We start from the raw sequence: 15,683 nt of genomic DNA, 5'->3' as shown, positions 1-15,683 counted from the left end.
CAGCATCAGGATGGTAGCCCATTAAAATATGTCAATAAGAAACAGGAACAGAGATATAACTATAAAAATCTCCCACATCACTGGGGGAGAAGGAACAATGACAACATGATGACAACCTGGAACACTCCTTGGCAGCCTTTTCTCAGTTAGAAGCACTCTCTTAAGGCTGTCAAAATCAGAAGCAATTCTTGGTAGGGGTCAAGCTCCTGAAAACATTAAAAGGAGTAGGGCAAGAATAATGGGTCTTCAGAAACAGTACAGAGCATAAAGAGCAATAGCTGGGCTTCATCCGGCACACAGCTACATACTTCTTCCCAAACACAAACTGAAGATAAGGAGCTTTTGTTCTATTTAAGAGAACAAACTAAACTGAAGTCTTACAGGGGTACAAGCATCGTTATGGATCGAGTTGTGAACCCCAAAAAGATATGTCCAAGTACAAATCCCTAGTACCTCAGAATGTGAACTTATTTAGCATATTTGAATGTGTTATTAGATATAGACACCAAACTTGATTAGGGTGAGACCTTAATCTCACATAGCTGGTGTCTTACGGAGACGAAATTTGGACATAATTAACAGGAGAGAAACAGCCATGTGACACAGGCAGAGAATGACTTTTACCACAACTTAACGAATGCCATGGCTTGCTGGTCATCGACAAGAAGCCAGGAGAGAGGCATGGAATATACTGTCCCTTTTAAGAGGAAGCATGACCTTTGATTTTGGACTTCTACCTCCAGAACTATGAAACAATAGATTTCTGTTGCTGAAAACAACTAGTCTGAGGTACTTTGTTTCAGCAGCCCTGGGAAACTGAGACAGGCATCAAACCAAAACTCAATTGTAAATAATATGGTAATAGTTTCAATGCATACCTGGAAAGAATTCTCTGTTGTCCACCAATGCTTGAGAGGTTATGTCTTTTCTGTTGCAATTTAATGAACTAATATTCCCTTTTAAAAATTGCTTCTCCTTCCTAGGACCAGCAAGAACATGAGATAATGCAGAGTGCTTTTGGCTTTCTTCAGACATTTGAAATTTGAATTGTTTAGTTTTTTCCCAGTTGGCAAATTGGCATTTGACTAAGTTTTGAGGAAATTTTCCTTTATTCCTGGAAAATGAGAATTAATAATGAATACAGATAGTATTTTTAACTCTAATGCATTTAATTACCATGAATTAGGGGCATAAGGCATAGAACTCTAATGAATGGTGATCTGAAATGCTTATATAAATAGAGGGGAAAAGGCTACTTTGGGATTAAAATAATGAAAGCATTTCAACAAAGCGGAAAAACAGTAAATGGGCAAAGTAAACTTACTTGTGTAAAAATTTTTTAATCGTGGTTTAATAAACTATTGATGTAATTCTATTTGAAATTTTTTTTGTGGCAAACTTACTCAATCCAGATAACTATAGTTTTACTTTCTCCTTCACTTAAGGTTCCAAAATTTGTCATCCTTGTAACTTCAATATTGCCTTTGTTTTCCAGTAACAGGGTTCCAAATGATTCATCAACGTGTTCAGTAAAGGTAGAAGGGTCTCTGAGGAAAGCAACCAAATAAAGTATATTATTATTTTAGTAAAAACATTCCTATGGCAATACTACTTCCTTAGACTTCCACTCTTTTCTTCATCTACAAAACTGAGGGACATGGCAATGTGCTAGATGTTTTGGATTATAAAACAACAACAAGCCCCCTTAGATATGAGTAAATAACCACAGGTTTCCAAACAATTTCAGATATTATAAAAATTCCTGCAAGTCATCTAAAGTAAAAAAATTAAAATTCCATAAAATCAAAAGAAAAGGATGTGACACACTGATGACATCTCAAAAGAGGTGCTGATTGGAGAACATTAGCTGGACTTGTCTCCACAAGTTGGGAGTTTTCCTGAAAAGACATTCATAATATGAGAATGAGGTAAGATAATCTCCATTTCTCAGGAGAAATGTCATAGCAGTGGTTTGCAGACTATATTCTCTATGGCTGCCTCAAAGGATAAATAACAGTTAGAGGTATAAGGCCAACTGGGAATATGTCAAAAACAGTTATCTCCAATTATCTCTCTGTATATTGGTGTTCCACTGAAGGTTTCATTTGAAGGGACAGTTTTGCTGCTTAAAAATATTTCAAAATTGCATGACGAGTTTTTCTTTTGAAAAAAAAAAAAGAAAATGTTGTTCTCTGCTCACAACAGTTCTGCCTATTTCTCAATATTCTATTAATATTACTGTTCTATTACTGTAGCAGGTGACCGATGAAAACAGAGGTTTTATTCTACTCACCACCTATCCATAGAGATCCTTCCAAAAAGTAATCTGATCAGGTCATACGCCTCCACTTCATTAAACAGAAACAGACCGCCCTCCAACAGCACTAAGAAAATAGGGGCGTTCAACAAACAAGCTCCCTTAAACTCCTGGCTCCCCTCTCTCTAAGCCTAACTCTTCAAATAAATTCATTACCCTCCCCGCTATGGTGGAACATGACTTCCAGGGGAGTGAATCCCTCTGGCGATGTGGAACACGACTCCTAGGAATGAGCCTGGCCCTGGCATAGAGGGACTGAGAATGCCTTTTTGACCAAAAGGGGGAAAAGAAAGGTAACAAAATAAGGTTTTGGTGGCTAAGAGATTTCAAATACAGTCAAGAGGCTATCATGGAGGTTACTCTTATCCAAGCTCCAGCTAGATATTCCAAATGCCCACAGTATGCCAAGCCCTAATCAACAGTAGTCCAAAAATACTAAAGAATACCTTCCCTATCTGAGACTCTCTTTATAAAAGTTTCACTAAGTTTACTTTTCAGAAACTTAAATCCCTCAGACTGTTCCTATGCCAGATAAGTCCCAAATACCAGAGGCAACAGCCTCTCCAAGAACATCAACCAGATACATCTCCCTTCCCCATAATATCCACATCCCTTTTTAATATGAACATGTTTGGGTGTTCACTGCCCCAATATCTCTGTAGATTGAGAAAGCGATCAAACCAGAGAGAGAGGGGTGGCAACTGACAAAATAGGATTTAACAAAGGATTACAAATACTGAATCTTTATATAAATGTGTACTTTTTTAGTTTCTAGAGTACTAGAACACTAGAAGGAAATAACTGACATGGTGGAACCGTAACATATAACATGCTTTGAAATTTTCTCTATAGCTAAACCATACTTGGAAAGTTATCACATTTCTGTATATATGTTATACTTCACAATAAGGAAATACCTGAAATTGTGGAATTATAACCCATAACATTCTTTGAAATTTGCTAACTACTTGTTAAATCGTACTTTCAAAGTTATCACTTTTCTGTATATATGTTATATTTCACAATAAAAAATGTAAAAAAAGAAGTTAGCTACAGTAATAAAATAGTGGCTATTGTAAAAAAAGAAAAAAAAAATCCTGGCTCCCTGTCCAAAAACATATTGACATTCTCAACCTCACCTCTCCTATACCCTGAAGTTTAACCATCCCCCTTCTCAACCAGCTCCTGCCCATACTCTACATATTCAAATTCTTCCTGTCTTAAAAACACCTTCCCTCTTCCAAGTATTTACCACTTTTCCCTTCTCAGCTAAAACTTTCAACAAAATGATCTCCATTTCTCCCCTCCCAATCACTCCTCTGCACACTTCAATGCTGCATTTTCCCTACTTAGGCCAGGGTGGCAGCATCAGGAGAAGTAGAGGAAGCAGTCACATTTTGCATATTTGGATATATTTTGCAGACAGACAACAGCATTTGCTGATGGATGGGTTGAGGATATAAAAGAAAGAAAGGAGTCAAGAATGACCCCCGCGTTTTTGCCATAAGTCACTTAAAGAATGGAGTTGCCATTTATCCAAATGAGGAAGGCTGTAGGAAGAGTTGGATGTGGGGAGAAGCTCAGTTTTGAACATTTTAATATTAATTTTTAGATATTCAAGTGGATTATCAAATAGGCAGTGATATATTTAGTCCCAGGCTAGAAATAAAAAGAGTTCACAAACTAGAAACAAAAAGTTTGGAGTCATTAGCACAGAGGTGGTATTTAAAGCCACGAGACTGGATCAGTTCACCTAGTAAATAAGCACATATGGAGAAGAGGCCTGGAATGCTCCAACATTTAAAGACCAAAGAAGGTGGGAAGAATTTTGCAAAGAAGGCTGCATTAGTTTGCTATTGTAGCTATAACAAATTACCACAAACTCTGTGGTTTAAAACAACAAAATGTTATTGTCTTATAGTTCTGGAGGTCAGAAGTCCAAAATGGGTCTCACAGGTAAATAATTGTTCATCAAGAAATGTTCCATAGAGTTGGAAAATTACTGCATAATTAAAACTTGAGCAGGCAGAAATCAAGTTGTCATTACCTATCCTTCGCTCCAGTTATTCTCTAGGCCTGGAACATTCTTCCTCCAAATCTTCACAAAACTGTCTCCTTGACATTACTACGTCTCAGCTCTAATGTTAACCTTGTCAAAAAAGCCATCCTTGACCACCTTAGTAAAATAATACACCCCTACAAACAATTACTCCCAAGTCTAGACCACTGCTGCACAAGGTATGCTCTGTAAATGACAGCTTACTCATCGACATGGAATTTGTTAGAAATGCAGAGTCTGGGTCCCCATCCCAGACCTACCAAAACAGAATCTTCAGTTTAACAAGATCCCCAAGTGATTTATATACATGTTAAAGTCTGCAGAGCACTGCTCAAGAGTAGGGATTGACAAACTCTCTCTGTAAATGGCCAGATAATAAATCTTTTCAGATTTGCAAGCCCTATGGCCTCTGTTGCCATTACTCAGTTTGCCATTGTAGTGCTAATGAAGCCATTGGCAAATGAGCATAGCTGTTTAACAATAAAGTTTCTTTACAAAACAGGCAAAAGGAATGGGGAGTGACAGTTAATGGAGTAGTGGGTTTCTTTTACATGGAACAAAAGTTCTACCTGTGGTGATGGTTGCATAGCATTGTGAATATACTAAAAAACATTGAATTGCACACTTTAAATGGGTGAACTGCATGCTATGTGAATTATAACTCAGTAAAACTGTTAAAAAGAAAAAAAAAATCCCAGCAGGCTATATTTAGCCCAAGGGCCACAAATTGCCACGCCTGTCTTACTAGGAATGGGAACTTTACAGCTTTCTGCCCCACGTCTCCTAGACAGCCAATTTTACCTTTTTCCTGAGGGGCTGTGGCTTACAACCAACCCTAGCATACCAATCTCTTCATCAATTAGGATTCTTGGTTATAATCAAAGAAACTCAGCTTTCAGTCTCCTGGGGAGCTTACAAAAAATTGACATGAAGCCTAGAGAGCCAGACTTAATTCAAAGAGGAGCTACTCAACTGCTGTGGTACAGATACTGGTATAAATAAATTCTAGCAGTGTCTTCCATTCTTGTATCACTACATTTGTAAATCAAAGTCCTAGAGGAAATGTGAGTAGGCTGAAAATAGATCACATGCTTAGCTCTTGGATGAACTAGTATGGTGAAAGAAAGTATCTGACTACTACAATTTAGTGTGACTCCATGACTATGTCATGGGCATAGGGGATTCCCAATGTGAAATGAGGGTCTAACTAGGAAACGGATGCTGGGTGGCCAAAGAAACACAATATTCTATTACAACAATATAAATTTGAATATTCTAGCATGAAAGACTCCAGCACACCTTTTTCTGTCAAGTACTTTATGCTTCAGCAATACCTAACTACTTCTGGTGCCCACCCACACCCATACCCTTCTATAACACTGAACTAGCTAATTGAGCCCTTTGACTCTCAGTTTTCTCACCTATAAAACAGGGATAAATAAGCAAACATATTGTTTGTTACTCACTGCTCTTGACACATACTAATCATTTAAGTTATATTGGCTTACCACATGCCAGGCATAGAAATACAACAGGAGACAAGAGAAAGAAAGTTCTTTCCCTCATGGAACTTACATTATCATGAGAAGAGAGATAGAAAAAAGAAAATAACTAAGGAAAATATATAATAAACTAGATGGTGTTAAGTGCTAGGAAGAAAAAATAAAGCAGCAGACACAATGAGCAGCAGGGTTGAAGGAAAGCAATGTTAAATGCAATTGCCAGAGAATGTTTGATAATGGTTTTAAAACACCTGTGCAGGAAGTAGTTTCTCACTTAGGCCCCGAGAAAACTAATACTGATAAAGGAAATCCAAGAATTTTAAGAACCTATGATGTACTATGTGTTCTAAACATATTCCAATAGAAAAAAAATCAAAGAACGAATATTAATTTTAAAAAGGATCCGCTAAAATGTGAAAAGCACCAAACTAAGATTATTAGAAAGGATTCAGGGGACAATCTCATTAATCCACCATGAAAACTGTTAACAGCCTCCACATAACACTCTTTTTAGAAATAATTGTTTAGTTTTAAAGTTTTTCAAAACACATTTAAACCGGGCCCTTGCACACCATAAGAAAAATGCTGCACAGGGAATAAAAGTGTTGTTTTCTTATTACTACCTTTTCACTAGGGTCATAGAAATCGCTCTCCAAATATAGCATGACTGTGTGCTTTCCACCACAACCACACTGACGACATCAGATCTTTGAGGTTCATATCCATCAGGAAGTTTCAGAGAATCCAATGTGAAAAAGATACTATCATCTATCACCCCATTTTTTCCACAGAGGCTAGTAACGCAGACCTGGAAATATAAGAAATGAAAATATTTATTTAAAAGCATATATCGTTACAAAGTATGCACCTACTCACCCTGAAGATCACTTCAAAGCAGTGATTCCAAACCTGAGTGGCATATTTGAAATATCAGGGATGCTTTGCGAAATACCAGGGGTGCTTTGTAAAATACCCATGCCAGACCCCATCTCAGACCAATTAAATCAGATGAGACCCTGATCTTAGATAAGAAAAAGTTCTCTAAATATTACATGAAATGTTCATTAACCTCTAATGCTAAAGTTGAGAGAATGAAAGGGGTTAAGAAAGAACGGAATGTGGTAGTAAGTTAACCATAATTTCTTCCCTACTTCCTCTGTCACATTCCATGCTCACTCCTTCATATGGACTCTTTGTGCAAACTGAATTTTCTACGTATTTTCAGTCACCACTACCCAAATCATACCCAGCTTTTACTGGTATGCTCAAGTCCCATGACACATTTAATTCATTCCTCCCCAACTACTCTCTGCCACATGAATTGTTTTATCCCTGTTCTTCTCAGAACATTCTAATACTTGCCAAATATACTACATAATTTAGAACTTAATTATATGTGTGTTCTATATTATTCTCTAATTGTTTCCTTTCATAAGTACAGGCTTTTCAACAAGATTAGGCTCCTCTTTGGCAAAAAAATGTATTACCTCTTACTTTTCTAGATTTCCCAGCAGACCCAACAGAATCCTGGGCAGTGAAAATTATCACCAATGTACGGTTTAGTAGAAACAAATAACAAGTGCAATGTATAAATGAATTACCTCATCCATGTGCTTACAGTTCACAGGCTTCACTGACATTATATTAATGTTTGATGTGTCTGGCTGGACAGAATACTCAGCTTCCACCCAGTCTCCCTTATAAGGCTCGAAACCTAAAACAGTCATGGAAAAAACTCAGTTGTAATTCTGTTAATTCTGGCAGTATATTTCACAAGTTACTCTGAAGCTGCAATACATTAAAATAGTTTCTGCTAGGTATAAGATATATTTTGAATATTTAAAAATGTATCTTATAAGTGTTTCTGTCAGAAAGAAAGTTTATAATCCTGTAGGCATTGGTTGTCCTCTACTGATTTAACAGAATCAAAAAAAGCAGAACATGGCACCTTAATATTCACAGGCAAATCATTTTGGGAGTAGCACAGGATTTCATAAAACTTTGTTCACATTCACAACTCCTTCAGGAAAGGCAGTAAAGCACATAAGTAAGAGTTCAAGTTTGAACCTGGATTCCTGCATTCAAATCTTGACATGGTCATGTGGTTTGCAACCCTGGTCAAAATACTTAACCTTTCTGTGACTTGGTTTCTTTATAAAACAAGAAGTACAATAACAGTACTTACCACATAGAGTTGTGGGGATAAGTAATCAATACATGTAAAACTCATAGAATAGTCCCTGGCACATAATTATAACTACTATCAAATAAATGTTGATTGCTATTAGTGGAGCAATAGCAGTAGGATACTTTGTTATTGTAATAATGAATCAATCTCCCCCGTCTTTTTAGTTAGCTGATAACCTCCAAGATATAAATCTTACATTTTACAGTTGTGAACAAGTAGTACACACAGGCTTTCAAAGTAAGTTAAAATGAAGTCACAGAGGGGTGGAGGGGCAAGATGGCAGAGTGGTGAGGTATGGGTTTTAGTTACTCCTCTGGGGAAGCTGGTAGATAGCCAGGAACTGTGCGGACTGGACACCGCAGATGAATTTGAGTTTGGACACACGTCATACAACACTCTTAAGTGCATGGAGCAGCTGAGATCAGCGAAATCTATAAGTTCTCGTAGTCAGGGGGCCCACGCCCCTCCCTGCCAGGCACAATCCCAAGGGAGGAGGGGCTGTTGGTGCTGGGAACCAGGAGGGAAAGCTGCAGTTACAGAACTGATTAACAAACTCAGACTGCTGAACAAAACTCCAACCATAGATAAACTGAGAACAGACACTGGAGAATCTGGGAGCAGCCAGCCTGGCAGAGAGGAGACAGGGCTAGCAAAAACAGCAAAAAAAAAAAAAAAAAAAAAAAAAAATACAAAACAAAAATAAAAACAGAGACTTATGGAGTTGGGGGTGAACATAATACAGAGAAGGGATGGGCTCAAACAGAATCAGGCACATATGCAAACCCAGGAGGCCAGGGCCCTTCTCTGAAAAGTTGGTTTTTCTGGTTTCTTGATTGTTCCTCAATTGCTTCCAACTCCTTGTCTTTTTGTATTTCAGTAGCCCATCAGAACTGCAAGGACTGAGTCAAAGTGCTTTTCTTTAAATAGTCTATACTGGGCCCTTCTTTTTCTTTTTTCTATTTTTTATCTTTCTCTCTCTCTCTTTTTTTTTTTTAATAACTATTCTAAGTAGCCCATTACAGAAAGCCTCAAACACTTGCAATTTGGGCCCAGGCAAGAGCAGAGCTAAGACAGCTCAGTGAGACAAAGCAACAAGTCTAGTGGTGGAGAAAATTTGCTAACGACTATAACATCCCCAAGAAAAGGAGGGTGTGGCCCAGCTCCACCGAGCCCTCCTTTGGGGAACTCAGACCATAGGGGCTGGAATTCAGAAACCAGCTTCGGTCAGCCGTGCCCACAACAGGGTCAAGGTCACCAGGAGAACTAAAGGCTCCATACGTCCACACATGGGGGGGGGGGGCGGGGCGGGGCGCTGCGGGTTGGCAAGTGCCACCTGCTGGACAGCCTAGGAAAAGCACAGAGTCTAAAGGACTCACAGGAGGATATGATTCTCAAGGAAATGCCATACCTTCCTCCCGAGACCTGGGCTTCTGTGGACTGGGAAATCCTGACTGGGGTTGACCATATCTGAGGAGACCCTCACACAAAAAGGCTACATAGAGGCAGGGCAAGAAACAGAAAAACAAGAGGTGAAAAACTCCAATCAACTAAATAGAACCTAAGTTAGAGGCCTAGAATAAGCTGAACTAAACAATAAAGGTTAGAGAACAAAGCCAACCAACAAGAAAATCCTAGGTCAAAGAGTGAAAACAAGCTCCAGAATAAACTAAACAAGAAAGTCAGATGCCTAGACAGCTTAAAATAATGAGCCATACTAGGAAACACAAAAATATGCACCAACCAAGGAAACAAACTAATAGTTCAACCGAGATACAGGAGTTGAGGCAACTAATGCTAAATCAATTCAATGAACTGAAGGAAGAACTAATTAAAGATGTTCAAACAAATCTCCTAACTCAATACAAAAATCAAGTCAATGAACTGAGGGAAGATATAGCAAAAGAGATGAAGGATATAAGGAAGACACTGGATGAACATGAAGAATTCATAAACTTGAAAAAACAAATGGCAGAACTTATGGGAATGAAGGGCATAATGGAAGAGATTAAAAAGACAATGGAGGGATACAATAGTAGATTTGAACAGGCAGAAGAAAGGATCAGTGAATTGGAAGACAGGACATTTGAATTCATACACACAAAAGAACAGACGGTGAAAAGAATGGAAAAATACAAGCAGAGTCTTAGGGAGCTAAGTGACAACATGAAGCACACGAGTATATGTTATGAGTGTCCCAGAGGGAGAAGAGAGGGGAAAAGAGGCAGAAAGAATAATAGAAGAAATAGTCACTGAAAATTTCCCAACTCTTATGAAAGACAGAAAATTACAGATTCAAGAAGGACAGCTTACCCCAAACAGAACATATCCCAACAGACCTACTCCAAGACACTTACTGATCACATTGTCCAATGTCAAAGACAAAGAGAGAATTCTGAAAGCAGCAAGAGAAATGCAATCCATCATATACAAGGGAAGCTCAATAAGACTACGTACAGATTTCTCCGCAGAAATCATGGCTGCAAGAAGGCAGTGGCATGATATATTTAAGATACTGAAAGAGAACTGCCAACCAGAATTCTATATCTGGCAAAAATGTCCTTCAAAAATGAGGGGGAGATTAAAATATTTTCAGACAAAGAGACACTGAGTTTGTGAATAATAGACCAGCGCTACAAGTGCTACAGGCTGATAGGAAAATACACTAGAGAGAGGTTTGGAGAAGAGTGTAGAAATGAAGATTATCAGGAAGGGTAAAAGGAGAGAGAGGAAAAAATAAGACGTGTCAAATAAAATCCAAAAGGCAAAATGGTAGAAGAAAGTACTGCCCTTTGAGTAATAACACTAAATGTTAATGGATTAAATTCCCCAGTAAAAAGACGCAGACTGGCAGAATGGATTAAAAAAACAGGACCCATCTATATGCTGTCTACAAGAAACTCAGTTTAGACACAAGGACAAAAATAGGCTGAAAGTGAAAGGTTGGGAAAAAGGTATTTCATGCAAACGGCAATCAGAAAAAAGTGGGAGAAGCTATTTTAATATCACACAAATTAGACTTCGAAAGTAAAACAATTACAAGAGACAAAGGAGGACACTATATATTAATAAAAGGGTCAATTCATCAAGAAGAAATAACAATTGTAAATATTTATGCACCAAGCCAGAGTGCCCCAAAATTCATGAGGCAAACACTGAGAACACTGAAAGGAGACATAGATATCTCTACAATAATAGCTGGAGGCTTCAGTACACCACTTTCATCAATGGATAGAACACCTAGACAGACGATCAATAAGGACACAGAGATGTTGAATTGTATGATAAATGAACTGGACTTGACAGACATTTATAGAACATTACACCCCACAACAGCAGGATACACATTTTTCTCAAATGCTCATGGAACAGTCTCTAGGATAGACCACATGTTGGGTCACAAAGCAAATCTCAACAAATTTTAAAATACTGATATTATAAAAAACACTTTCTGGGATCATAAAGGAATGAAGTTGGAAATAAATAACAGGCAAAAGATTGTAAAATTCACAAATATATGGAGGTTAAACAACACACTCTCAGAAAACCAGTGGGTAAAGGAATAAATTACAAGAGAAATTAGTAAATACCTTGAGGAAAATGACAATGAAAATATAAAATATCAAAACTTATGGGATGCAGCAAAGGTAGTGCTGAGAGGAAAATTTATTGCCCTAAACACCTTTATTAAAAGAGAAGAGAGCGCAAAAATTGAGGAATTAACTGTTCACCTGGAGGAACTAGAGAAAGAACAGCAAACTAACCCCAAAGCAAACAGAAGGAAAAAAATAACACAGATTAGAGTAGAAATAAATGAAATTGAGAACAGGAAAACAATAGAGAGAATCAACAAAACCAGAAGTTGGTTCCTTGAGAAAATCAACAAAATTGATGGACCCCTAGCTAGGCTAACAAAAAAAAAAAAGAAGTGAGAGAGAGAGAGAACGGATGCAAATAAATGCAATCAGAAACAAGAAAGGAAACATAACTACCAATCCTGCAGAAATAAAGGAGATAATGAGAAGATACTATAAGCAACTATATGCTAATAAACTAGACAATTTACACGAAATGGACAACTTCCTAGGAAAGCATAAACAACCAACATTGACCCAAGAAAAAATAGACGACCTCAGCAAAACAATCACAAGTAAAGAGATTGAGTCAGTCATCAAAAAGCTCCCAAAAAGAAAAGCCCAGGACCAGAAGGCTTCACAGGTGAATTCTACCAAGCATTCAAGAAAGAATTAATACCAGTCCTGCTCAAACTCTCCAAAAAAATGAAGAGGAGGGAAAGCTACCCAACATATTCTATGAAGCCAGCATCACCCTAATACCAAAATCAGACCGAGACACTACAAAAACAGAAAATTATAGACCAATCTCTTTAATGAATACACATGCAAAAATCCTCAACAAAATACTTGCAAATCAAATCCAGCAGCATATTAAAAGAATTATACACCACAACCAAGTGGGGTTTATTCCAGGTATGCAAGGCTGGTTCAACACAAGAAAATCAATTGTAAAATATCACATCAATAAATCAAAGCAGAAGAACCACATGATCATCTCGATCGATGCAGAAAAGGCATTTGAAAAAATTCAACATCCTTTCTTGATGAAAACATTTCAAAGGATAGGAATAGAAGGGAATTTTTCCAATATAATAAAGGCAATATATGAAAAACCCACAGCTAACATCATACTCAATGGGGAGAGACTGAAAGCTTTCCCTCTAAGATCAGGAAAAAGACAGGGATGCCCACTGTAACCATTGTTATTCAACACTTTGCTGGAAGTTCTAGCTAGAGCAATCAGGCAAGAAAGAGAAATAAAGGACATCCAAACTGGAGAGGAAGAAGCAAAACTTTCACTCTTTGCAGATGACATGATTCTATATGTAGAGAATCCAGAAAAATCTACAGCAAATCTATTAAAACTAATCAATGAATACGGCAAAGTGGCAGGCTACATGACCAACACGCAAAAATCTGTAGTGTTCTTACACACAAGTAATGTGCAACAAGAGGAAGAAATCAAGAAAAAAATTTCATTTACAACAACAACCAAAAGCATCAAGTATTTAGGAATAAAATTAACGAAGGCCACAAAAGACCTATACAAAGAAAACTACAAGAAACTGATAAAAGAAATTGAACAAGATCTAAAAAAATGGAAGAACCTCCTGTGTTCATGGATTGGAAGACTAAATATAATTGAGATGTCAATTCTACCTAAACTGATTTATAGATTCAATGCAATATCAATTAAAATCCCAACAACTTACTTTGCAGGAAAAGAAAAACCAATAACCAAATTTGGAAGGGCAAGGTGTCCTGAGTAGCCAAAAATATCTTGAGAAAGAAGAACGAACTGAAAGGTCTCACACTACCTGACTCTGAAGCATATTACAAAGCTACCGTGCTCAAAAAAACCATGGTACTGGCATAAGGACAGATACACTGACCAATGGAATTGAATTGAGTGTTCAGAAATAACTCTCACATCTACGGACAATTGATCTTTGATAAGGCAGTCAAGCCAAAGCAACTGGGACAGAGCAGCCTCTTCAACAAATGGTGTTTGGAGAACTGGATATCCATTTCCAAAAGAATAAAAGAAGACCCCTCTCTCACACCTTATATAAAAATTAACTCAAAATGGATCAAAGACCTAAACATTAGTGCTAAGACCCTAAGAATCTTAGAAGAAAATGTAGGGCAAAAAAGATCTTGTGATAGGAGGTGGTTTCCTAGACCTTACACCCGAAGCGCAAGCAACCAAAGAACAAACAGACAAATGGGACCTCCTCAAAATCAAATACTTTTGTACATCAAAGGACTTTGTCAGAAGAGTAAAAAGGCATCCTACACAATGGAAGACAATATTTGGAAACTACATTTCCGATAAGGGTTTAATGTCCCGAATATATAAAGTAATCCTACAACTCAACAACAGAAAGACAAACAACCCAATCAAAAAATGGGCAAAAGACACGGACAGACAGACACTTTTCTGAAGAGGAAATACAAATGGCTCAAAAACATATGAAAAAACGCTCAACTTCACTGGCTATTAGGGAAATGCAAATCAAAACCACAATGAGATATCATCTCATACCTACCAGAATGGCCATTATCAAAAAGCAGAAAATTACAAGTGCTGGAGAGGATGTGGAGAAAGAGGCACACTTATTCACTATTGGTGGGAATGTAGAATGGCACAACCACTCTGGAAGACAGTGTGGCAGTTCCTCAGGAAGCTAAGTATAGATTTTCCATATGACCCAGCTATTCCATTACTAGGTAATTACTCAGAGGAACTGAAAGTTAAGACACAAACAGACATTTGTAGATGAATGTTTATCATGGCATTATTCACAATAGCCAAGAGATGGAAACAGTCAAATGTCCATCAATGGACGAGTGGATCAACAAACTTTGGTACATACACACGATGGAATATTATGTAGCTGTAAGACAGACAAAGACACGGAACATATAATAACATGGATGAATCCTGAGGACATTATGTTGAGTGAAGTTAGCCAGAAACAAAAGGACAAATACTGTATAGTCTCACTTCTATGAACTAACATTAATGAGCAAACTTTGAGAGTTGAAAGTTGATATAACACAGGCTATCAGGAGATAGAAAGAGGGTAGAGATTGGGCATTTGATGCCGAAGGACTACAGAATGTTCAGCAGGCTTCACTGTATAGACCCAGAAATAGATAGCATAATACTGTGTGATGGTGGCACAATATTGTAACTATACTGAACAAAAATGTCCATGAGTAAAGCTGAAAGAGGTGGGCTAGGAGCATGTACGACACCTGAAGTAAAAATAGAAGATAAAGACTGGGACTGCTTAACCTAGCAAAAAATGGAGTGGTCAATGATTGTGACTAAATGTACAAATATAAAACTGTTCTTGCATGTGGGAGAACAAATGAATGTCAATCATGCCGAGTACTGGAAAGAGTATTGGGGAAAAAATATCAAAGCAACCTGGAGTCTATGGTCAACAGTAACATTGTAATATGCTTCCATTAAATGTAACAAAGGCAATATACCAAAGCTAAATAAATATGAAAGGGGGATATAAGGGAGGAATATGGGATTCTTGGTAGTGGTGTTGTCTGACCCTACTATTATATTGTACTGTATGATATTTTATTTTTCTTTTTATTCTTTTTTATTATTCATTAAAAAAAACTTTTTTTTCACAGTAATCAATTATGTTCAAGTGCTGACTTGTGGTGATAAATGCACAGCTCTATGATGATACCATGAAAAACTGATTGTACACTGTGGATAATTATATGGCATGTGAATATAGCTCTATAAAAGTGTGTGGAAAAACGTAAACAGGGATAAAAGTGCTGGAGAAATCATGGAGAGAGGGATTTACGTATTGACTATTGGTTAGGAGGCAGAATTGTATAGCCTTTCTGGAGGACAGTGGGGTAGTTTCACACGAAGCTAAGCATGTGGGTGCCATAAGGTCCTGCAACCTCATTAGGGGGCATTTACTTGTAGGATCTGCGAGCAGGCATGTGAATGGACATTTGCACACTGGTGTTTATGGAGAAAGTATGCATGATTTGCAATAGG

The 15,683-nt window shown here is 37.6% G+C and overlaps 1 protein-coding gene across 1 annotated transcript in view; it reads right to left on the bottom strand.

Annotated features, from left to right (window-relative positions):
- The window catches only part of LOC119522469 (RNA helicase Mov10l1-like), a 165,104-nt gene that overhangs the window by 131,003 nt on the left and 18,418 nt on the right, over positions 1-15,683 (bottom strand). Inside the window, 4 exon segments of the mRNA XM_037820922.1 lie at positions 879-1,114; positions 1,404-1,547; positions 6,502-6,686; positions 7,480-7,592. Coding sequence (XP_037676850.1) covers positions 879-1,114; positions 1,404-1,547; positions 6,502-6,686; positions 7,480-7,592 — 678 coding nt within the window.

The sequence above is a fragment of the Choloepus didactylus genome, chromosome X (assembly GCF_015220235.1).
Source record: "Choloepus didactylus isolate mChoDid1 chromosome X, mChoDid1.pri, whole genome shotgun sequence".
Taxonomy (NCBI): domain Eukaryota; kingdom Metazoa; phylum Chordata; class Mammalia; order Pilosa; family Megalonychidae; genus Choloepus; species Choloepus didactylus.
The sequence above is the reverse complement of the archived record's forward strand: the minus strand, read 5'-3'. Positions and strand labels throughout refer to the sequence as shown.